The sequence below is a fragment of the Coloeus monedula genome (assembly GCF_965178545.1).
Source record: "Coloeus monedula genome assembly, chromosome: 19".
Classification (NCBI taxonomy): domain Eukaryota; kingdom Metazoa; phylum Chordata; class Aves; order Passeriformes; family Corvidae; genus Coloeus; species Coloeus monedula.
In genome coordinates this window covers 9,933,501-9,957,890 of record NC_138799.1, presented here as the reverse complement: position 1 = coordinate 9,957,890, position 24,390 = coordinate 9,933,501, and the positions used below count along the sequence as shown (strand labels likewise).

At 46.3% G+C, this 24,390-nt stretch overlaps 1 protein-coding gene across 3 annotated transcripts; it reads left to right on the top strand.

Moving 5' to 3' along the window:
* The first annotated feature begins 27 nt into the window (after nucleotides 1–27).
* LOC309580342 (ATP-binding cassette sub-family A member 10-like) lies at nucleotides 28–22,789 on the top strand. Of its 3 annotated transcripts, XM_082294247.1 has the most exons (38): nucleotides 28–237; nucleotides 640–850; nucleotides 2,799–2,957; nucleotides 3,187–3,287; nucleotides 3,505–3,731; nucleotides 4,059–4,197; nucleotides 4,564–4,749; nucleotides 6,257–6,404; nucleotides 6,855–7,023; nucleotides 7,546–7,604; nucleotides 8,000–8,110; nucleotides 8,199–8,374; nucleotides 8,661–8,780; nucleotides 9,116–9,254; nucleotides 9,370–9,460; nucleotides 9,738–9,877; nucleotides 10,444–10,563; nucleotides 10,710–10,905; nucleotides 11,923–12,089; nucleotides 12,791–12,918; nucleotides 13,274–13,411; nucleotides 13,917–14,030; nucleotides 14,373–14,543; nucleotides 14,877–14,987; nucleotides 15,613–15,741; nucleotides 16,695–16,763; nucleotides 17,147–17,238; nucleotides 17,701–17,821; nucleotides 18,132–18,258; nucleotides 18,683–18,774; nucleotides 19,134–19,312; nucleotides 19,878–19,953; nucleotides 20,212–20,306; nucleotides 20,768–20,887; nucleotides 21,139–21,279; nucleotides 21,532–21,611; nucleotides 21,692–21,747; nucleotides 22,307–22,789. In XM_082294247.1, exons 1-38 carry the CDS (start codon nucleotides 136–138, stop codon nucleotides 22,403–22,405), a joined length of 4,899 nt encoding a protein of 1,632 aa, XP_082150373.1. In that variant the 5' UTR covers nucleotides 28–135; the 3' UTR covers nucleotides 22,406–22,789. The 3 variants fall into 3 exon arrangements, with proteins under 3 accessions (XP_082150373.1, XP_082150375.1, XP_082150374.1); XM_082294248.1 differs by lacking the exons at nucleotides 28–237; nucleotides 640–850 and adding an exon at nucleotides 879–1,561; XM_082294249.1 differs by lacking the exons at nucleotides 21,139–21,279; nucleotides 21,532–21,611; nucleotides 21,692–21,747; nucleotides 22,307–22,789 and having other exon boundaries at nucleotides 19,121–19,312; nucleotides 20,768–20,884.
* The last annotated feature ends 1,601 nt before the right edge of the window (nucleotides 22,790–24,390 follow it).

Here is a 24,390-nt window from a genome sequence, read left to right as displayed (position 1 = left end):
TCTTGCTGTAAAAAGGGAGAGGAAGTGCCACTGCACATCTGCAAGGACTGCGCAACTAAAAGCAGTTGCTGCTGGTTGAGCTTTTTGCTGTATTTGAAAGCAATTTTCAAGAAGAAATTGTCTCTAGGTTCAAAGATGAAGACACTCCAGAGAAGTGTAAGTGTATTCCAGCAAACTAAAATTCTCTTGTGGAAAAATGTCCTGATCAAGTGGAGGATGAAGATGCAGAGCTTTCAGGTAAGAAAAAATTAAAAATTAAACCAAAATAGCAGCTAACTACTGAGAGTGCCCAATCCCTGCCTACCCCTGAACACCAATTTCTTTGGGTAAAATCAGAACTTAAAGTACTTTTGAGAAGCCTTGCTGGTAATGAACACTTGGAGACTTGAAATTTTTTTTAACTGGTGATATTTGTGTCTGGTTTGTGACAAATGAGGGCACAGATGGGCTCTTGGAGCAGGTGATGGGCCCACTGCAAAGAGTCTCTTCATTAACACCCTGGAAACTGGTGTGACTGAGCTCCTCTTGGTTGTATTTTAATCCCACAAAGACTGAATTCCTCTTGTTTGTATTTTAACCCCACAAAGAACATGTTTTTATACTGCCATGAAATTCTCCTCCCTGCTCTCCCTGGTGTAGGAGTGGATTCTGTCCCTGCTCTTCCTGCTCCTGGTGTTCATCGCATCCTCGTTCATGGTGCTAGTCCCCTACCCCGAAGTGCCCTACAGCCACCTGGGGCACCTGGATGACCCTGCCTTCAATGCCACCGGGGTCACCATCATGTTCACCCCCGGCACTGCCACCACAAGGCACATCATGAATAAAGTGGCCTCCAGCTCTGTCATGACAGGTGGGTTTTCCTTTTTAAATATTGAATTTTGTCATTATTTAACCTATTGTGTGCATGCTGTGTTTTAGTTGTTCTCCAACACCTTTGATCAGAAGAGAAAATTCATCCTAAATCCTCCGTTTTCACAAATATTTCTTCTCCAGGATTTAAACTACCTGTGAGACCATGTGCCCTTCTGAACTGTAAAGCTCTGCCTTACCTAATATTCCCTAATTCTTTTAAAACACCTTGGTTCACTCTTTGGAGGTGCATTTCTTCTCAATTGGTAAATTGTGAATTATTTGGAGCTGCCTCCCTGGCCAGTGAGAACTGGAAAAGGAGGAGTTGCAGGGTGTAGTGGTTTGGTCCAAAATACTCATTACTGTTTATCTGCTGTGAGGTAAGAATTAGGAAAAATGCAAAGCAGGCACCAAACTTGAAAGAATATAAAGAAGTTTATTAACAGACCTAAAAGAAGGAAAAAAAATTATACCACACCTTCAGAGCTCTTCTCCTCCCCCCACCTTCCTCCCTTCTCCCACTGACAATGTAAAAAGACAACCCTTAAGACGTTCAGTCTGTTACCACTTCCATAATAACCTTGTTCAGTCCATTTAGGAAGAGGAGTCTCTTCTTGCTCATGCTATGAAAACAGTATCACAACGAGACAGCCGCCCACTTCCAAATAACTTTGTTCAGTCCATTTAAGAAGAGGAGTCTCTCTGCTCGCATGTGAGTCCCTTCCCCCGACTTGCAGCTTGTTCAAGGTCACAGCAGGATTTGGCTTTAAAGAGTTTCTTTGCAATGGACTGCTCTGGGCAGGTTTTTATATATGCACAGGCACCTCCTTGTCACTGACTGCTCTCTCTCTCTCTCTAGATCATTTGCCTCTTTGGTTATGGAATATCTCTTGTCCTCTTTGTTTATTTAATGGCCTTCAAATTTCGCATGGGGCGAAGCAATCGTTACATTTGGTCTTTAACTTTCATTTTGGTTATGATAGCAATTGGTTTTCCCACGTTCGAGGGTCCACTCTTGAAGGTTTTTGGGGTACAATTTTAAGGTTGAGCCATTCAGAAACAAAAACAGAGGCCCTTCTCCTTCCCTGGGAGCAAAGGGTCTTCCTCATCTTCATTGTTAGGACTATCTCTGGGAGCATCTCTAGGGACTGAGGTTTTCTCCTTTCCCATTTGGAGCAAAAGTCCTCATCTGGTCCATCTCTCCCTGTCCAAACTTCTCATGAAATTACAGCTGCGTCAGCATCTGCCTATCTCAGCGCAGGTGCTTTTGCTTACGAGTTGAACACTCCACCCCCCATATCTTCATGGAATTACAACAGGATACTCTGATATATCATAGCTTCACAACAGAATTTCAGCTTTAAACATCTCCTCTCTCTCTTCCCTCAGGTTTTCAGCTCTTCACAGCAGTAAAAGGGTTAATCTCACCTCGGCCTTGCAGCTTTGCAGCTGGAATGTTGAATTTTTCTTATCGAAGTGGAGAGGGGGGAGAGCCGAGCCGCTCCGGCTGCCCACGGCAAGGCAGTGGGGGGGGGGTTCCATGGCTGGAACAGGTCCATGGCTCCAGGATGGCCGTGGCCCGGCCTGGCCTGGCCCAAGCAGGGCCTGGCCAGGCCCGCTGGCCCCCACACGGGGCCCGCAGCCACCTGTGCCAGCGCCGGAAACGAGAGAGAGCTTGGAGGGGGAGTTTGCCTATTCTTAAATGTGGATCACAGAGGTGGTCACAACTTTAAGTGGCTTAGAGAATTGTCCGTATTCAAACTGGCCGCTGATAGGTTCTATCAGGTCCCAGAGGAAGCTGTAAGCACCCCTTAGCAAGGACATCCCTTCTGGGACTATGCTTGCTAACCTATGACACAGGGCTAAGATAGCAGAACATTCCCTCAATGCTGCGGACACATTTCCAGACTCACAAAATCTCATGGCAGTATTTTCCTGATGCTCCACAGGTATAAAACTGGAGGAACTGGATGATGAGAGAGCCATGGAGAAAGCCTGGATTTCAAATGAGGAAACTATAGGGGTTGTATTTAAGGACAACTTCTCCTACCAACTCAGGTTTCCCACTAGCCACGTGGTTATTCCCAATGAAGTCTTTGGATACATAGGTAACGCAAAGTGAGAATTTCGGGGTGGTTGCCTGGAGTGGACAGGGTGGGAAAAAACCATGGCTCTTAAGTGATGGAATAAATTGGGGGTTTGGGTGTTTTGGTTTGGGGTTTTTTTTTTGTCACCATTCATTTGAAGAGTTTCCCACAGCGCCAATGCATTCTTGTCATCACGTTTAATAGCAAAAACTAATTACTTTTCATTCGTGTGATGCCCTTTACCTTGCAGACAGCTGCTACGAGTTCTCACCGAAGTACTGCAACAGCCCCAAGTACTGGTACAAAGGCTTCCTGTCCCTGCAGTCCAGCATTGATGCTGCTATTATAGAGGTAAATCCAATTTAGGAACTGGAGGAGGCATCCTTTTATTTTAAATATGATACAGGAAAGGCAAACTGTACCATGGGGATAGCAAGGGGTTTGTCAGAAAATAAAGCTGCTTTAACAAGTCAATGCAAGGAGGATGAAGCGGAACATTCCTTACACAAATGGATCTCACAGCAGAAAATAAACAAAATGCTGATCTATTGACGTTGAATTCCTATAGATGGTGGCAAATCATTCTGTTTGGGAAGAAATGAAATCCATTGCTGGCGTCCGAATGAAGTCCCAGAGCATCCTCTTCTCCATCAGCCTGGAGTACAGCTATTTCATGGTCGTTATCGTGATGTGCTTCTTTCCCTTCATGTATTTCTTATCAAGGAATGTCACACGAGAAAAGAAAAAGCTCAAAGTATTGATGAGGACCATGGGGCTGCAGGACATTGCATTTTGGTGAGTTCTTCTTTAACTGGAATGTGTTTCCCAAAAATCTGTCAGCTCTGGGCACCTGAGCAGTCAGTTGATCAGTTAAATGGGTTCATAACTTTTCTCCCGCACTGGAAGGACAAAGCAGAGGGCTGAGCATGGCAGTGGTGTCCTCTTCTCTCTGGGGTATTTCCTCCTAAGCTGTATCAGCCGTCTGCTCTGAGGGTGTGAAAGAGAAATTACTTCCATGGAAAATAACTAATAACTAAATGTAAAATGATTCTTACCTGCAGATGAAATTGTAACAAGGGCTGTTAATGAACCACAAGGGTGATGGCGCCTTTCCCTCCCCAGGCTCTCCTGGAGTTTGCTGTACTCTCTTTATGTGCTGATCTTCTCGTGCCTGCTGACGGCCCTCGTGCTGTGGGAGCCTTTCTACACCAGCAGCTTCCCTGCAGTCTCACTCCTGTTTTTCCTCTATGGCCTGGCGTGTGTAAGTCAGGCTTTAAAGCCAGATTTCCTCACCACATGATTTATTACCATGCTGCTGAGCCTAAGCATTGCTCCAGAGCCTTTTGCACAGTTCTCAGGACGTTTGTGTGACCACACTGGCTGGAACAGCTGAGTGGCTTTTCTAGGCCAGCAGCAGAGATTTGATTTGCAGCCTGAAGGGCTGACAGGCCCTTGTTTGGATACAAAAGGCCCAGCTTGAAACTCAGCTCAACCCACTAAGGAGGGCTTTAGTGGATTTTGTTATACAAACTCAGCTCACCAGAGATCTGGTGCCTGGCAAATGGAAGTGCTGCTGTTAAGGATATTTATTTCCTTCAGTGGTTGAAGGAAACTTCTGTTCTTACAGATCCACCTTGTTTTCATGCTCTGCTCCCTCTTAAGGACCTCCAAGCTTGTCAGCTCTGTGGGGTTCCTCATCATCTTTATCTTTGGATTCCTGAGCCTGGCGGTGCTGATAGAAGATGTCCCAGAGCCACTGAAGTGGTTTCTTGGTCTCATGTGTCCTTTTGCATTCAACACCGGCATTGCCAAGGTACGGGGGCACCCTCACTGCAGCTGAACCTGACTTACCAAAATATGAATATCGATCTGATATCGACATCCAACTGAGACAGACAAAAACTCTCTCACAGTTTAGAGTTAGAAAGTGCATGTTTTATTGGGCGCCAGGCACTGCGTGGGATAGCTCCCTAAGATGCAGGGCCCGATACAAGCAAACACAAAGCTTTTTATTTACAAAAATTATGAATATCCAAAATACAAATGCATATTCATAACATTAACACCTCCCATTCTCCGCTTTGTATGGAAATGAGCTTCAGTGTCATTAAGCATGCATAGTGTGTGTTCTGAATTGAGTCAGTGGTCTTGAATTGGGTCAGTGGTCTTAAAAAGATGAAGTATGCTCATCTTCCTCATTCTGACCTTTTTGCCTCTCTGAACTTTAACAATCCTAGTTACTTTAGTGACCGCTAAGTTACTAACATCTTAAAACCCATTTCAGGTCCAGCTCTCTTAACTATTTTAATTAACTCTAGCTGGGCCCAAATTCCTTCCTATTCTAACTAATTTCAACACAGCTAGCCTATAACTAAAATCTTTGTTTCTTCTAAATCTGTGTTTCAAACCTCCCCCTGATGGTAGAGAAAGGCACAGGAATTCCTACCCTCAGCTCAAGAATCCAGCTGTAAAACCTTCAGGCATTTTTCACTCATCTCCACAGCCTGTTTTGAAGCCCCCACATGAGCTGAGCTCTTGCTGGGCAGCACTGAGGGGCTTCAACGCCCCCATCCCCTTCCCCTGCTTTGAAGTCAGATGAATGCAGAGACAAGCAGGGCCCCCGGCACAAAAAAATGTGCTGTTGTGCACTTCTGCAGCTTCCACATGACCCTGAGGAAGCCCCATCCCTGCACACAACAGCCCCATTATCCTCGGGAGCATCAGGGACAGCATCCTTGGCTGCCCAGCCACTCCCCTCCTCCTGGCAGCAGGGACTGTGCAAATCCAGCTCTGCATTCCTGCTGCTGCTGCCCTTCCTCCAGCCCCACCTTGGATAAATTGCAGTCTCACAGTTTTCCATTAATCATATCTCCATAGCTCTTTCTAGCTCTGGTAATCTAATATTTGATTTCTTGATATATATATTAAAAAAATCTGCCTGGGAGAGGAGATATCTGCACCAGCAGAAGAAGAGACTGACTTTGTTAATTCACCATATGGTTACATCAATCATTATGGAAATTAGAGCATTTTTGTTGTGACTCTGTCACATCAAAGGTGCCAATACCAGGTTTCCTGAACTGACCTCTAAAACTATGATCTTTTCTTCTCTTTCTGGATTGTTCTGGAAAATTCTGGATGAAAGCATTAAGATCTCTGCATGGAGCAAATTTATTCCCCTTCCCCTTTAGAAGGAAAATAAGAACAGTTGGTCAGTACTGCAGATGATTTCTGGGTTAACAAACAGTTGCATCCATGGTTCGATGGCACAGGCATTTTTTTCCGGCCTGAAATTCATTCTTCTTTCTCCTTTATTTCAGATTTTCAATTTAGAGAAATATGGAATAGGTTTCTCCTTTTCCAACCTTATGGATGAAGCATACTTTCTATTTTCAACATACATATTGCTGGTGTTTGACTCAGTCTTGTACATGCTGTTGGCTCTGTATTTCGACAAAATTCTGCCAGGTAGGAATGATTTCTTTTTATTTACATGGATTGCATGGGATATATCAAGGAAATGATGGGCTGCTCCATTATCTGAGTCAACTAAAACAAGGTTTGGACTAAAAGAAATGTATTATGTTGTGGAGTGACTTTTCTGTGACTGGCGCACGCTGGCAATTCACAGAATCAATGACAACAAATTATTCAACATTTTCTCTTTCTAATTATGCTGTTGTTGAACTATTTATGAGATTACAATGTCATAATGTAATACATAAAGTCTTGAATTCATTAGAGAAAGGCCTGAATCCAACCTTCTGGTCTCCTCTACCTCTGCTCCAAACACGGGGGCTTGTGACTGGAAAAAGCACCAATTTTATACTTACTTGAATCTCCTAAATGTTTAGTCTAGGATGGTGTCTTGGCTGTGCCTTTGGTTAGTGACAGAACATCTTTTTGCTTTCCTGGCAGGCAAATATGGGATTCCAGACCCTCCTCTGTTCTGCCTGAAGGCTTCGTACTGGAAGAGCAGGAGAGGCTCCACCACGGACGTGCCCAGATCCACAGCGAACCCTGAGGAGCTCCTTGGGGATGATGTAGAACCTGTGCCCCCCGAATTCCTGGGGAAAGAGGCCATCAGGTTAAGAGAGAAGGAATTGCTGGTGCCTGGTAGCTGTGGTTTTGTGCTCCCACTGATCCCCGCTCCTTCCATCAGCTTGGGTTGGACTTTTCCAGGCAGTTTTCATGTTCATGAAGTTCTTGCAAAACACTGCTTCACAGAGAAAAATTAGAGATAAAAATGTTTCACTGAGAAAATCTAGCGATAAAAAGATAATTCAGACTGGTCACTAATGATGAAATATAGGTAAATTTAGATTAAAAAAATAACAGGGTTTTTTTCTGTAAACCTGTCCTCTGTTGCGATGGGCTGGGCCTTGTCTTTGCCAGTCTTGGTGCCCCATTTTTGGTGCCAGGTTGTGATGTTCACACCTGGGCACAGGGCCTGTCAAACCTGTGAATCTCAGCGTTGTTTTCCAGCACCTCCTATTTGTTCCATGCCATTTCTGTCATTGTCACCTGAGGGCCATAGGAACGTAAAAGGGCATTAGGGAAGTGCATTTACAGAACTCCACAAAGAATAACCTCCTTACCTTCCTTTTAGGCTCCACAATATTAGAAAAGCCTATAAAAAGAAGGACAAGAAGACAGAAGCTTTAAGAGGTAAGAAGGCTGTGGGATTGATTCCTGTTAAAGACAAGGAAACACCGTTGTACAGTCAGTCAATGAAAAAAAGCACTTGCATTGCTTGAAAATTTATGTCAAATATTAATTGATGTGACTGATCACTGTTTTTTTCAGCTTTTACTGATTTCTGTTTTTAATAAGACTAAAGAGAAGAAATATTTCTATTTTTTTAATTGTTTTATTTTTGTCTTTTCTGCTAAATACAGACCCACCCCGTATGCCTTTAGTTAAAGATCTGCAGAGCTTTGCCCTGCTCAGTGCTGGTTATTACTACTTAATTCTTGTACTTCTTGACTTCTCTTGCTTTTGGCAGTGAGTGGGGGCAAGTCAAGCCTCATTTCTTCCCAAACTTGGTGTTACTTTTGTTCTAGGTTTGTCTTTAAACATTTATGAGGGTCAGATCACGGCCTTGCTGGGCCACAGTGGGGCTGGAAAGACAACGTTGCTGAACGTGCTCAGTGGGCTCAGCTTCCCCTCAGAAGGTAGGAGAAGGCTGGGATGGAGTGGCCTTGATCCAAAATCTGTAAAGATCAATTCATTCCCCCTCATCCCATTTATCCCTGTGAACAGGCTCTGCCACCATATACAACTACAGACTCTCCGAAATGGGAGACAGGGAGGAGATCAGGGGGATGATCGGGATTTGCCCGCAGTTCAACACACAGTTTGAGGTCTTGACAGTGAAAGAAAACCTGAAAACTTTTGCAGAAATCAAGGGCATCAAGTCCAAAGAGGTAGAGCGAGAGGTGAGTGTGTTCCCCACCATTCCATAGTGGCTCCTTTTGCACTGGGAAGCTCAAAGGATCCACCTGGATCTTCTGAAAATCAAAGCTCAAAGTCCTGTCCAACCTGGCCTTGGACACTTCCAGGGATCCAGGGGTGGCCACAGCTTCTCTGGGCAGCCTGTGCCAGGGCCTCCCCACCCTCCCAGGGAAGGATTTCCTCCTGATACCTGCTATAAATCTAAATCCACCCTAATAAAGGATGGGAGGACAATGGCTGCTGAGAATGGACATCCTTGTGCTGTTCTAGGTGCAAAACATTCTGGAACTGCTGGATATCAGCAACATTCAAGACACTCAAGCTGAGAAACTGAGTGGTGGGCAGAAGAGGAAGTTATCCATTGGAATAGCCATGCTTGGAAACCCCCAGGTAAAGCAGCAGGCATGGCTCTGTGATATTGGGAATATTCAGGTCTGACATAACTAAAACCCTGGGCATGTATTTGGCTCTAGGATTTCAGACTTCTTTAAAGTGCTCATAATTATTAAAATGAATGCATTTCATATTTTCTTTTGTTGTTTCATTCATAACCCACCTTGCCAGTCACGTTTTGAAGCAGAGAGAGTTCCCTGACCCCTCCCAGCCCACAGAACAGCTGCCCTCGTCTAAAAGATGCCCTGGGTCTCTTGCCTTCAGAGCACCAAACCCCAAAGATGTGCAGCTGCTCCAGCAATGAGGAATGTCTGATTCCATCCTTCCTGCAGGTTTTGCTCCTGGATGAGCCAACGGCTGGGCTGGATCCTCTCTCCAGGCACCAGGTGTGGAGCCTCCTGCGGGAGCAGCAGGCGGGGCGGGTGATCCTGTTCAGCACCCAGTTCATGGATGAGGCCGATATCCTGGCGGGTGAGCACGGGCTCTGTCTGGGGCATCCCTGCAGGATAACCCTGGAGCACAAAGCCCCAAAAGATGGGAACAACTACTCTGCACTATGAATTCCTTTGGATTTTCCTTCCTCTAGATCGCAAGGCTTTTATCTCGCACGGGAGGCTGAAGTGCGTTGGCTCTTCTCTGTTCCTGAAGAAAAAATGGGGGATTTGCTATCATTTAAGGTATCTCCTTCAGCCCCAACAATATCTGGCAGCATCCAAGTACAAGGGGACACCAGAATTAATGAAACCCTAGAGCAGATGTCATCAAAACAAGCAAATTAACTGCATTCAGATTCAGCTACATTAACTGAAACAGCAGTAAGGGTTCGGGTTAGTTAATCCAGAGTAGGGTATGAATGAAGACTGGTGGAGTTTTCTTTTTATGCATCCATAAAATGGTGGCTGTTCTTTGTTTGGGTTGTTTTTATTCCACATCTGTCTTTTTCCCACACAACAGGATCCACGTCAGTGATTCTTGTGGCTTGGAGAATGTGACATCCCTGGTGAAAGGGCACATCCCCAACGCCACGTTCTCAGGACACAGCCAGTATGAACTGAGATATAAACTGCCTTTAGAAAACGTGAATAAATTCCCAGGTAATGTATGTGAAAATAACTGAGAATTAACCATAGAGAAAAAAAATAACAACAAATGTGGGGAACGAGAAATGCAAAGGGAGTTTTTCTACAGAATCGCATCAGGACTGTCTCAGTCTGGGTTTTCCCCACAATTTTATCATACATTTAAGATCAAACTGTGCAACAAATGCTTTTCTACTGTTCACAATGGCAAACCCAGCAGGCTAAACTGGGCTAGGTGTTACTGAGAGTTCAGTTCTCTTCCTGTTAAATGAAAAGACAGAGATAAGAGAAAACCTCACACAACCTGTGCTCCTCCATGCCCGCTCCTCACCCACCATGCCCATCACTTCAGCCTGACCATCCCACGGAGGATGAAAACCAGTACAAAATGTTGGTGCTTAGCAGGGAAACATCTTCCATGAGGGGTGGCTGTGGCAGTTTTGTGTTCCTCCACACCTTTGTGTCCTGTTCCTTTATCCAGTTCCTTCTTCTGTTGCTTTCTCTGTCACTGGAGATGCTCCAGTCAGGTTGACTCATCTGAACATCTGTGTCCATGCCTTTATTTTGTCTCTGTCCTGCAGATCTGTTCAGTGGCCTCGACAGCTGCTCTGAGCAGGGAATTATAAACTATGGAGTCACCATGACGACCCTGGAGGATGTGTTCCTAAGGCTGGAGGGAGAAGCCACAGCGATTCAAGAAGGTACAGTCGTGGCTGTGAATTTACAACCCACAGCCAAAGAGATCAGCTCCTCTGCAGTAACCTCCAAAGGCGGCTCTTAGCTTTTCATGAATCCCAGCCTAGAAGCTGGCCTTGGACATAAATTTGCACGTGGAAACTCTCTGCAGATGAGCACGTTCCTGGGGAGGAGTGGGCAGAAGCAGGACCACAATGCCCCGACGAGGCAAGGCCGGGCTCCCTGCTGCTCTCGGACACCAGGAAGGCGTCGGTCCAGGGCCTGGCCCTCTGGAGGCAGCAGGTCTCTGCCATGGCACAGGTGCATTTCTTCAAGCTCAAGAGCTCTGTGAAGACCCTGCAGTCGATGTAAGTACCAAAGGGATTCTCTCCTGGAGGTCTGGAAGTAGACACAGTCACACCAGGGGGGACAATTTCCACACCCCAGTTTTGATGAGGTTGGATTAATTGATACGAGGTCTTGGCTAGGAATGATCTGAGAATGATCTGCACTCAGAGGAGGGGAAAGTTTTTTCCTTTCCAGTGCCAGTAACACAAAATCTCCCTTTTGTGCATTTTCATTTCTATGCTGAGTAATTCATGGAAGAGAAACCAATTTCCTTTCCAAAGAAAAGAATCATTTAGAAATACTTTTATATTAAATGGAGGAAGTTTTAAAGTAAGTTATTGTGTACAGAGAGTACTTTCAGTCTTCCTCTGCATTTTTTTTTTTTTTCTAATTCTCTCATGTTGCCAGTGTTTGAACTCATTTGGCCCCACTGGTGTTCAGGCTGGAGTTCTCTGGTGACGCACAAGGAACTAAAGGAATATGCTGATTTATGAGAAACTTGTATCTAAAGGAAGTCTGAAAGGCATTTCATGCCCTAAAAAGTTGAGCACTCCAAATCTGAGGTCCTTTCCCTGCTACATTTTGAATTATTTGGTGAATGATCAAGGTTTGAGACTTCTGGAAATAAAATTCTCTCATCATTGGTGACAGGGCCTGGGGGAATGGCTGCAGTTATGTCAGGGGAGAGTTAAGTTGGATCTCAGGGAAAGGTTCTTCCCCCAGAGGGTGCTGGGCACTGCCCAGGCTCCCCAGGGAATGGGCACGGCCCCGAGGCTGCCAGAGCTCCAGGAGCGTTTGGACAGCGCTGCCAGGGATGCCCAGGGTGGGGTTGTTGGGGTGTCAGGGCCAGGAGTTGGATCCATGCTCATTGTGAGTCCCATCCAAGTCAGGATATTCCATGATCCTATGAAAATTGCCTGAAGTCTTTAACAGAGCATTGGGTAACCTGAATACACAACAACAGACAAATGCATTCTGAACGCATTTCTGCTGAATATCTCTTCTCAGAGTGTTTATTCATCTCTTTCTTAATGCAGTTTGCTGCTCTACGGGGTTTTTCTGCTTCCTCTGGTGTTGCAACTGTGCATGATGGCTGGCTTGCTGAGTGTGAGTGCCTGGCAGCTCTCTCCTGCACAGTACTTCTTGCCCCTGGGGAGGAGATCCTACCTGGAGCCCACCACCCTGCTGGTCTACAACCACACAGGTGAGGACAACGAGCCTTCCCTCATCCTTCCCAGTTCTGGGCTTCTTGCTGCTCCAAAGGAAAATACAGGACAGAGCAGACGGTTGTAGATGTAGAGGATCCAAGGGGGGATGGGGGTTTTAATGAGGGAAGAGAGGAACCACAGCCTACTGTGGCTTCAGCAGCTGGTGAGATCCTGACGAGAGATGTGAAAAAGGATATCAGAGCAGGTGAGGTAAGACGGAGACGTGGTTCTCTCCCTGCCACAAACCCAGGTCTCTATCCAAACAATTTCAGAGTGTAGGATTTTCAAAGCACGCACCACACTCCAGGCTCACTAATGCTGAGTCAAATTAATGGGCTGCTTTCAGAGTTTCACCTTCAACATTCCTGTGAATGGATGCTATTTCATGCTATTTGGCCAGAGAATGACATTGATATCTTCATCAGACAGTCCCAAAAGAAAATTCATTTTGTAGCACCCCAGAAAAGGCTGGGGGGAAAAAAAAGACAGTGCAACAATTCAGACTGAAACCCATTAGCTCCCAAAAATTAATGTGCAATGATCCACCACAGATGTGCTGGCTGATGCCCACAGTTATAAGATTTCCTTTCGTTTTGTTTGGTGGCCATGGATTTAAAAATAAAAATAAAAATCAAGCCATCAAAGACTCTTTTGTTTTCCAGTGATATAATTCCTCTGCTTTTGGCCCTCACACCAGGCACAGGCATTGATGACTTCATCCATGTGCTCCAGAGCCAGGATCTTACAGTGGAAATAGCAAAGGAGGAAAATATCACAGAGGAACTACAACACAATGGGGCTATAGAAGTCTCCCGCGAAGGTCAGGTGAGGATTTTTCTTCTCTCCCTCCAGTTTCCTCACAACAATTGAACAATCAAGCAAGGTGCCTCCATCAGCTCTCCCTGTGGGATGGGCCTGTTGACTTTTTGTGCCACAGGTACAAAAATTAGGAAGTGTCTTGAGCAGTAAAGTCCATGCTTGAGAGGAGACCTTCCACCTCAAAATGTACATTTTTAGCACAGCAATACAGACTTGCAACACCTCATAATTTGTTTTTTAGCCAACAAGGCATAAGCAAAGCTATTTCAGGCCTGGATTTTCCTGGTGTTCTCCTTTTCTACTGCTTCCCTGCAGATGAGGAAAGCCAGGAGTTCTCACCTTGTTTTCCTGCTCTTTGAAGAGCTACAGGTTCACCGTGCTGTGCCACTTGGAGGCCATCAACTGCTTCCCAGTGCTGGTAAACATCATCAGCAATGCCCTGCTGAGAACCCTCAACTCCACCCAGCACATCCAGATCTGGAGCCACCCATTCTTCTCTGTAAGTAAAGCCAGAAGGTGTCAAAAAACAGTTTAAGGTCTCACTAATTCATCAGATTTTAACAGGAAGCCTTGTAGGGCTGTCTGAACATGTAAATCCACCTTCCTCCATGGTGCCTCTGGAAAAATCACATCTGACTTCAGGAAAACCAGATCTGATTTTTACCATGTGGGTCTCAAGGGCTGCTGGATGGAGAGGGTGGATGGGAGGGTTTTCTCCAGGAGGTTCCTTATTCTCTCCAGCACATTTTTCAAGCTTTGGCCCATCAGTTGATGGAAGAGAGAGCTTCTCACAAGTCTGGGATAGAGGAGTGGGACCTGCAGCACCCATCTCTCCTCACCAGCAAGCACTTTTCAGGGCTCTGGTTCAGGAAAACCTTCCAAAATGTGGTTTCAAACCCCGCTGACTGTTCATACTGCCCTGTAATCCAAGAGAAATGCAGTTAGATCAATGGTAAGACGAGTTGTAGGCATTTTCCGCAAATGCTTTGTTCTTGTGTTTTCAGCTGTTCAGTCCACGATACTGGGATTATTTTATGTTCGTTTACTTCATTTACATGCTGCTGTTGTTCCCTGGTTTTCCTCCTCACTTTGCAATGGGCTACACGCAGGATTGTAAGGTAAATTCCTTGAAACGGAGCAGGTTTGGGGTGGGCAGAAGGGATTACAGCTGCATTGCCAGAAGGATGTTTGAGTACAGCATCAGGGAATCATTTAGGCTGGAAGACACCTCTGAGGTAATTGAGTCCAGCCCTATGATTGGCAGCTTGGGGTGTTTTGATCCATGAGAAGTTTTGCAGCCAGCACAAAATATTAAAAGACAAAACGAGGTCGAATCTTAGCCCAGAATCACAGTGGTGACAGATTTTATTCCGTTTTCATTCCCTGGGGCCATTGCCACGGGTGCAGTTGGCCACACAGGCACCGACAATAAACTACCCTTTCAAATTGTGCCTCCCCAGATGGGAGCTCGTGCCCAGCTGCGCATCTCGGGGCTCTTTCCCTCGGCCTACTGGTGTGGTCAGGCACTGGTGGACATCCCACTCTGCTGGATCCTGCTCTTCTCCATGTTTGGGCTCCAGTTTGCCATGAGCAACAAGATTTCTGGCAGCGCCAGCACCTTCTTCTTGCTGGTATGTCCCATTCTGGTGCCTGTTGGTCTGCTTGGGAGGGATTGAGGGAAAATATTTTTGGGAGGGGGTAGCTGAGACACCGTGGGTGCATATGGTTCTGGAACACTTTGACCTTCTTGTTTCACCTCCTACCTTTTGGGTTTCTCCAGCTGGAAATAAAAGGAATAAATCTTGCCTTAATATATCCTTTACACCTCAGAGTAAAATTGTGGTAATTTCTAAATGTCCTGATCTTACTGTGGGATCATTTCCACTGATCCCCATTGCTATAGATGGGTTTCTGGTGGTTTACATCACTCCATTTTCTCCAACAAAAGCCTTTTTGCCCTGTAGGTCATGGGGACGTTGGGTTATGGAATTTCCCTCGTTCTCTTAATCTACGTGATCTCCTTCAACTCTCGCAAAGGATGGAGCTGTGATCTTTGGTCTTTTATCCTGATAGTGGTGAGCACATGGTTGGATACTGCACTGCAGGGTTTGCAGACATTTTGAGATCTTAAGGATGAGCTAGGTGTCAAAACACCAGGTAGAGATATGGAACATAAATCTGGGTGTGTTTCATAGCAGCCAATTCTGTATTAAATTTGTGTCACTGTGTTCTGTTCCCGGAATCCTTCTGTGACACGGGGAAATACCTGGATCTAACCTGAACTGGTGCAGGAATGGAGGCAAAATTTATCACTCTGCTGAACACCGCACATCCAAGAGATGTAAAGTGTTGAGACAGGAGCCATCAGGCTAGCACTGATCATCCAAGCCCGACCTGGAAGGAGATGGATTGTTTGGCATGGATTGGGATGGGAACGAACAGAATGGGATCCCATGTTTGATTTTTCTGCCTGAAGCAGCCCTGTCCCTAGGAAGAAGTCTCTCCAGCTGGCCCAAAGCAGCAGCCAACCCTCAGGCAGAGACAGCTGAAGATCTCCTGAGCCCTCTCTGCCTCTCATCTTTCTCATTTTTTGTCAATTTTTATAAATTCAACAGGGAATTGCAGAGCTAGACACACAATTTTAAAGAGCAGTGAGTAACCCTTCCCATCAGCTGAGTTACCCTCTTGTTTTATTTCCAGGTGTGCTTTATTTCTCTTTTCATCAGCAGAATCCTGGATCTCGTGGGCAGCGCCAGCACCTCCCTCTATGTTTTGTCCCTCTTGGTTCCCGTGTACCCCCTGATGGGTTTTGTGATCGATGGCCAGCAGGTGAGTTGTGGTTCTGGGCAAGGAGAGGCCAAAACACAACCCTGGGTCCTTGTGACCAAAGTCTGGTGGTAACTGCACGCTGCAGTCTGGGAAGGCTCATCCTGGGTGGGATATTCCAGAGTGCATTGTTAGTGACTGTTTCAGCTCAGATCTCATTTTTCTAGCTGTTCATTAGGGCTGGGGGCTCCTTCTTGTGCAGCTGTGACTGCAGGTTAGGTAAAAACTCTTAATTCTTTCCATGCAGAGTCATAGAATGGAATCACAGAATGGTTTGGTTAGGAAGGGACCTTAAAGCTCATCTCGTTCCACCCCCCACCATGTGAGGGGACACTTTCCACTAGACCAGGTTGCTCCAAGCCACATCCAAGCTGGCCTTGGACAATGCCAAGGATGGAGCAGCCACAAAGTCCATCAACATGGCCTGACCAATCCTAAGATAAAATCTGAAGCCATGAATCTGACTTTGCATAGAACAAACCTGAGTGAGAATTAAGAACACTCACAAGGGGCTTTACTCTGTGTCAGCTGAGGGGAGTGGTGGAAAGTCAGCTGAGAATTTAACAAACCCCTCATTGTCATGCAACAAACACTGTTGATAAATTACTGAGGGGTAAAGTCCAAGGACAAGAGACTCCTCCTCTGTCCTGTCCCACTCACCCCCACCTCTTCTCCAAAGAAGAGGACCAGGGGACCCAAAGCAGAGGAGACCAGATGTTTCCTGGGATAGGACATCTGGAAGGAGAGTCTGGTCCATGTACTGAGAGCTGTGACCTGTTCTGGTGCAGGACCAAGGTTCCCAAAGCCAAGCATCTGCACTTGTTCATCTCTATGTGAATGTTTGGGGTGAATCAGAAGTTTTGCAAATTTTCAAAGCATTTTTGAACGTTACTTCATTAACCAGAATGATACTAAAGAATTACAGCTCTTCATTGTGAATTTTTTTATTCTTACAGATTTTCTTGGAGGACACTGAGACATCTCGTACAGCTCCAGACAGTGATGTGCTGTTTGCTGTCTTTGCAGTAAGAAAACATTTAACACTGCTTTTATTTAGGAATGTGGATCTCCTAAACCCCCTCCTCAGGTATGAGGAAGCAGGAGGAGGATCTGGGTGGGTCTGGATGACATTTTAGCCCCTCTGCTAAAATAATTTCACGCCTTTGAAATGGGCAAGGCAAAATGAAATAAGCCCAGATCACTTCATGCTGCCCCGTTATTTTATGAATTGGGGTTTTCCTGCCCTTAGAGTTTTCTGCAGTGCTGATTACCCTGAGTTTTGGTGTTAGTGGCCTCCATTTTCCCATATTCCGTTTCCCCCATGTATTTTATAGCACTGCTACCACCTCAGTGCCAGCTGTGGTGGGAGGGAAGGCAAGGCTGCTAATGTGGCACCTCTGTTTTTCAGCCTTACATCCATTCTGTGGCTTTCATTCTTCTTCTTCGCTTTTTGGAGTTAAAATATGGAAAAGCAGTGCTGAGACAGGACCCAATATTTAGGTTTGTATCAACACACATGCACATGTGAGATCTAAACTCCTACCCCACTGCTTCTCCTTGAAAACATCATTGCAATTGTGCCCCTGTTTTTAAATTTTTTTTAATTATGGTGATTTTTGAATGACTTAAATAGCCCCTTAAATACAACAGTGGTGTAATAATATAAAACAGCTTTCAAGTTTGTTAGTGCCTCCACAGGATGTTGCCTATGATGTGGGATGTACCAGCTTCTTTTTGGTACAAAGAAGAAAGATTATAAATATTCTTTATTATTATCATTGCTATTATCAGTAATAATAGTAGTAGTAGTATAAAATCAGAAAGAATTATTGTAATATGAATAGCAATAGTTATAGTAGAAATTCAATCATGGAGAAATTCACTCTTGGTCTGCCCAAAATGCACTGGTAGAGAACAAAGGTAAAAGAACAAAATCCTAAGCCAAATCTGGTGGGTTTTTAGGATTTCCCCAAGAAAAGACAGCAGCCAGCAGCACCCCAAGGAGCTCGAGGAGGAAGATGAAGATGTTAGAGCTGAAAGGGAAGCAGTGAGAAATGCCATGGTGGCTCCGAGTCAGGAGGAGGTACCCCTGAGTGTTGTCCTTCTTGTTTTGTTTGATTTTGTACCTGGCAAAACACAAACCAGTGCAGGCCGATGCTCTGGCTGTGCTGTTCTCACTGGGAAAATCAAACTCCCAAAACTGTGGGTTGCATCAGGAGAAGAAAGCTCTTGAGAGGAACCTGGACAATAAAGTGTCCTGTTGCACCTCATATTCCTGGTGAACTATAAAAGATCTTGAGAAGGTTTTCTGCCTTTTAAATGGAAAATGTAACTGAAGGATTAATGCTGTCTAAGATAATAAATTCATCTTGTTTCTTCCTCCTCGCATTCAGAAATCAGTCATTATAGTCAGCAACCTGTGCAAGGAATATAAAGTAAAGAAAGCTGGCTCATTTTTGAAGAAGAAGAAGAAGAAGAAGAAAACAGCCACCAAAAACCTTTCCTTCTGTGTAAAAAAAGGTGAGAACTGGGACTGTTCTCCTTGAACCCAGAGCTAATTCCCCACAGATCCTCAGTTACCTGAGCAAGGACAGAGAGGTCAAATCTATTTGTTCTATTTGTTGCTAAAGCACCTTCAGTCTGAGGTTGATATGTTAATGAACAACTTGGTGTGGGTGCATTTTATTAATTACCTGTGGCTGTCCATATCTAAAATAATGCAGATCCTGGGGAGAGGGGATCGCTTTAGCAGCAGCTCCTGGAACCAATTCACAGCACCAGTTTGAGTTGAAATCTCATGGGCTCTCTCAGCATGTACTTCATTTGGTTTATATGATTTTTGATAGGTGTATGCTGTCTTTTCTATTTTTTCTTTTGTGGGACTGTGCATGGTATATTTCTTGAATGGAGAATAGTCCTAAGAAATTACACATATTGATTGCAGGAGAAGTGTTAGGACTTCTGGGGCCCAACGGAGCTGGGAAAAGCACAGCTATCAAAATGATCGCTGGAGAGACAACCCTGACTGCTGGGCAGGTAGGAGACATCTGGAGGAAAGGGATGGATCCATGAAAAAAATCCAAACCTTGCACCTAGGCTAAGCTATCATTTTTGTCAAGGCTACAATTTTTGTCAAAGCATTATTAGTGATCAAGGTTTTAATCGAGTTCATCGTGCTATTAAATTAAATAATGTATTGATAAAATTACTGTGAGCTACTTCTGATTTTGATAAGCTGTTGGATCTGCCCTGATTGACATGTTTCTATTTAAGAACAGTGTGAAATCACTCCCTCCACGTGGGTTTCCTCACCTTAACCCCACTGCATCCCATAATCCTCCCCTGAACCACCCCTTGCACTGTGTGAGAGGACAATGCCCAGCCTGGTTGTGCAGGTGCTGATGAAGAGAGGAGACGGAGGAGGCTCCCAGCTCCAGGAGCAGGCCCCTGCATTCCTGGGATACTGCCCGCAGGAGGACCCCCTCTGGCCGGACCTCACCCCGCAGCAGCACCTGAGGGTCTACGCGGCCGTGAAGGGGCTGCGCAAGGAGGACACGGCTGCTGCTGTGGACAGGTACAGATGGAGGGTTGGGATGGTCAATGTTCCACCCCCTGGTCATGGGGAGGAGAGCAGAGAGTCAAAATTCACAGAGGAAACCTTGAAAGAAACTCGGGAAACTCAGCTGCAAAAGTGCTTAACCCACTCACTGTGTAGTGAGCGGGTTAAGAAAACCTCCAATTTTCCTAAGTGCATTTGGTGGGGATAAATTCAGCACTAATGCCCTTTTAAGAATGTTATCTTTGGGCAGCTTTTCTGAAATCTCTGATGTTGGAGTTTGGCACCACAAGAAAGGGTGCTGCAGTGTTGCCTGCTCAGCTGACACTGGCAAGGGATTTGTAGTGCTGTTGACACTGATGATGGGTTTAGAAAAGCGCTTGTGGCTTACTCAGTACACTTTGCTTCAAACAGTCACTTGCATTTTAATAACACAATAAATATTTAATGAAAACAAGCAGGAGTCAAGAGCAAGGGGAGAAAAGTTCTTTTTTTTTTTTTTGTCATTTTGGGAACCCTTGATGAGAGTATTGATTTAGAATAACAAAAATGTTCTTTTTTCACTTGTTCCCTTTCCCCTCAGAATTGTGAATGCTCTGCAGCTTCAAGACTATTTAAACAAAAAAGTCAGAAAATTACCTGCTGGGATAACCAGGAAGGTGTGTTTTGGGTTACCTATAATGAGCACTGCAATGCTCAAGCACTAATTAAAGCTCTCCTTCCTGAGTGGAGCAACCAGCTTGTGCCCTGAGCTCGCCGGGAGAGCACCGTGTTGGGTGGGATGATGGAAATGAGCCTTTCCCACCTTTCCCATAAATCAGAGCTCCCAGAAATGAGGAGGCACCGTGCACAGCTCTGTGTGGACATGGTGCCAGGGTGTGTGGGAGGTTTGACTGAGCCCCTTTTCCGTGTCACAGCTGTGTGTGGCACTGTCCGTGCTGGGCAACCCCGCCGTGCTGCTCCTGGATGAGCCCTCCACCGGCATGGATCCCAACGGGCAGCGCCGTGTCTGGTGAGCAGGAACCCGGGCACTGGGCCGCCACGGTGGGAAAGGGGTGGGAAGCCAAAAGTTGAGGTTAAAATGACATAAAAAGGGTTTTACCCCATCCATGGATGGTGCTGTCCCTCACGTGCCAATGGTTCTATTGACAAATACATTTCTTGTCTCTCTCCAGCTCAAGAATGAGCAAGGAGAGAAAAAACCCGTTTTGCCTTCATCCTTTCTGCAAGCTTTAGGACAGTCCTAAATGGGATTTGGAAGATTTCATAAAGAGACTCGAGTCAAAAGTATTTTTTGTCATTATTTCGAGGCATTACCATGTGCTCATTGATCTAAAGTTGCTGCATGTGGAAATTTTATTCTTACTTTAGGGGCGAGGCATTTGGATGGACGAAGGCATAAGAACAATGTCTGATATTTCTAGGGAGTGCTAGATTTTAATTTTTTTCTTTTCTTTTCACTCCGGTCCTCAGGAAAACTATTCGGGATGCCCTGAAAACCAAGGAGTCGGGAGCCATCCTGACCACGCACTACATGGAGGAGGCGGAGGCCGTGTGTGACCGCGTGGCCATCCTGGTGGCCGGGCAGCTCCGGTGGGTGACAGCACCTGGCTGAGCTGGAAATCACAGAATCACAGAATGAACTAGCTTGGAAAAGACCTTTGAGATCGTCAAGTCCAACCTAGGACCTAACCTAAGGCCTCCTCATCAACTAAACCATGGCCAAGCTTCTCCTCCAGCCTCACCTGCTTTTATGACGTGCTTCCATGGTTTACTTCTCGGGAAGGAGCAGGTGGTAAGGAGACAATGATTTCAGTCATCTCTGTTCCTCCCTGCCCTTGCAGGTGCATTGGCTCCATCCAGTACCTGAAGAACAAGTTTGGCAAAGGGTATCTCCTGGAAATCAAGGTCAAGGATCCAGAGAGCTCCGATGTCCTGCATGCTGAGATTTTGAAGATTTTCCCCGGTGCAGCCCGTCAGGAGAGGTAACTGTAAAATATGGGATGAGGAGTGGTTTCAACACTGCCTCATCCCTAAAAATATGCCTGGTGTGAGGGCCAGACACAGGATCTCAGCTGGAGAGGGATAAACAGCTCCCTGTAAAGGATCTGATTTCATAATGTCACCACATCCAGCCCTCCTGTGATCCTGGCAGCAAGACATCCATAAATCCATAAAGGTTTGATCCCAGAACCTCAATACAGAGCAAGAATCACCTTTTCTTCTATTTCTTCAAGGTTCCCCTCTTTGTTTGTCTACAAGGTCCCAATGAAAGATGCACTGCCCCTGTCCCAGTCCTTCTCCAAGCTGGAGGAAGGTAAGAGCAAAACCAGGTGACTTTTTAAAAAGGCAGAACAGCGACTGCTCCTTTTCAACCCTCTTCCCCTTCCTCCACAGCCAAACGAAGCTGCAGCCTTGAGGAGTACAGCTTCTCCTTGAATACTCTGACTCAGGCAGGTGATCTTTATTTGTGCTGTAAAGGCAGAAGGAGGGACAAAAGCTGCAGCCAGACCTGGGCTGGTGCAGTAGCAAAAGGCAGCTCCACCAAAAAACTGCCTGAGGGTGGTGAGCGAGGGGTTCTCTGCTGGTAAAGTGGTGAAAAATGGCTTGGGTTTCTTACTGCTGGGACTTCGCGTGATGGGAACAATTGTGGATCAATCTCAGACCCCACTTGGCTGAGGCAGGCACACAGCACACCCAAGGATGGGTGCTGCCTGTGCCCAGCCCCTCTGGGTGCCCTGGAAACAGCAGGTTATTTATTGCTGCTTGTACAAGGCTGGTGGCAAAGACGAGGAATGTTCAAGTCAATCCATTGGTGGGGAAAACCTGTACAGATACACCTGTGGGCAGGTGGTGCCCGTGTGGTTACTCCAGAGAGCACAGGAGGCTCAGCTGCTGCTCCCCTGCTCCCACCACAAAGCCACCCCACACCTCTCAAGGGGCTGCAGAGCTGTGTCTCCTGCAAAGGAGCAGCACAGAGAAATAACCCAAGTGTTACCTTGCCCATTTCAGGTGTTTCTGGAGCTCTCCCGAGAGCAGGAAAAGGATAATTTTGATCTGACTTTGGATGGGACTTTTGACTGGAAACAGCTGCAGCAGGAGGACTGTTAAATGCTCGTTTATGCATTGCTCAGCATTAACCAAACTGCACTTATTTACTGCCGCTCTCTGTGTGCCACGGAGAGGGGAACAGGCTCCTCTCTGATGCAGAAGGTGTCCCACCTGCGCTCTGCAGGGGTCTCAGCTCTGCTCCAGGTTACACTTCCAAAGGCTGGTTGATAAAATAGTGCCTGCTCTGGTGAGAGCTCTTGTCAAGCCAGGCAGGATGCAGCAGCAAGACTGAAAGCTTTGCAGAAAGAAGGGGATCAAATCTCTCTGGATCTGGGTGCATCAGGGAACCTGGACACGCTGCCACTCTCCTGGCTTCCTCTCCCACCAATGTCTGGGACTATCTGCCCACAAAGTGTTCTTACTGAAATCCGCACTCTATTTTTATACCCTTCCAATAAATGTCTCTATAGAAACTGCAGTTCCACCCTCATCTGTCATTGCTGTGGACCCTCAGGAACAGCTCCAGCTCCCTCCTCTGGGGATGGGGCTGCTGCAGAGGGCAGGGAAATGTTTACTTGGCTCAGCAAGTGCTCTGCCCTGCCCTCCCTCTGCACTGGGGCAAGTGGTTGTTGGTCCCTCCCCTGGAAACGACCCAGGGGGAGACAAGAAGGTTCCAGGGATTCCTCAGAGCCCCTTCCAGTAGCTAAAGAGAGCTGGAGAGGGGCTTTTCACAAGGGCATGGAGTGATAGGACAAGGGGGGATGGCTTCAGACTGCCAGAGAGTAGATTTAGGTTGGATATCAGGAAGAAATTCTTCCCTGAGAGGGAGGTGAGACCCTGGCACAGGGTGCCCAGAGAAGTTCTGGCTGCCCCATCCCTGTGAACATTCAAAGCCAGCTTGGATTGGGTTTGGAATAACCTGGTCTAGTTGAAAGTGACCCTGCTCACTGCAGAGGGGTTGGATTGGTTGACCTTTAATGGTCCCTTCCAACCCAAATTATTCAGTGACTTCGCTCCTTTTATCCCTGTGCCCAGCTCATTTGCAAAGGTTAAACCTCTCACAGAAAATACTCGGTTCTCTTCTCACAGTCCCAGTGGTGGCTGTGTTGCAATCATTGCTTGTGCACATCCCACACGCAGCTTCAAAACAGATTTTGGCAGTTGGAGGACACATCTTTAGGGACACCCTGGTTGTTTCCCTCCTGCTTGCACAACAGCGCCCTTTCTCCTCTGCACCCCTGAGAAATGGGTAAGTGAAGTCACCGAACGCTTGTGTCACCTGTTCACACACTCAGCTCCGGGAAATGGGGATTCTGTGAAAGGGAAGAGTGTTATTTGGTGCTCTGCAGGTATCAGTAGCACTGGAGAACTCAAGCCACGAGCCTCCAGAGATAAATACTATCTGTATGATCCATTGCTGTTGGATTTTTTTCTCAGCATTTCATGGTTTGTGCCTCTGCAGATGCTGCTGGTGATGGGGCTTTGAGTGGATTTGTGAAATACACTGGCTCCCCTCTGCTCTGCCCTCTGTGTCCTGCTCTGACACACAGAAACTCTGGGAAACCTTCCCTTTACCACCCAGCATGATGGGACCCACTCCCTTTGAATGATGTAAGGACTCAAACGGCACTAAAAGCCCCAGCAAACAAGTCCTGTCTCAGAGAGAGCGTCTCTGGAGCTGGAGATGGAAAGAGAAATTCCTCCTGACACCACTTGTGCTGTTGTTTCTCCCAAGGAACCACCACCTTCCACAGGTTTGATTGATTATTCCCCCTGATATTTGACATTTTCCATTGTAGAGGAAGGTGAAGCAAGCAGAGCTCCCTCCATCATCTCGTGCACAAGGAGGAGAAAAAGACCCCCAAAGGGGAGCTGGGTGGAGCTGGGGCTTTGCCTCAGTGGGGAGAGAAGGGGACAGGGCTGGTGGCATTGGCAGCACACAGTGCCAGTTCCAGGTCCTGGCCTGTGGCCAGTGCTGGGAGAAAAGGGTTCTGTCACCAGCACGAAGCAGAGTTTAGCCGGCAAGAGGGAATGAACAAAAGTTC

Excerpts from the sequence above, each read along its gene's own strand:
- LOC309580342 (XM_082294247.1), top strand. The coding sequence starts at position 136 with ATGAAGACACTCCAGAGAAGTGTAAGTGTATTCCAGCAAACTAAAATT. Across the intron at positions 9,255-9,369 it reads TGAGGCCGATATCCTGGCGG|ATCGCAAGGCTTTTATCTCG; the intron begins GTGAGCACGGGC and ends TCCTTCCTCTAG. Across the intron at positions 14,988-15,612 it reads GGTCTTTTATCCTGATAGTG|GTGTGCTTTATTTCTCTTTT; the intron begins GTGAGCACATGG and ends TTTTATTTCCAG.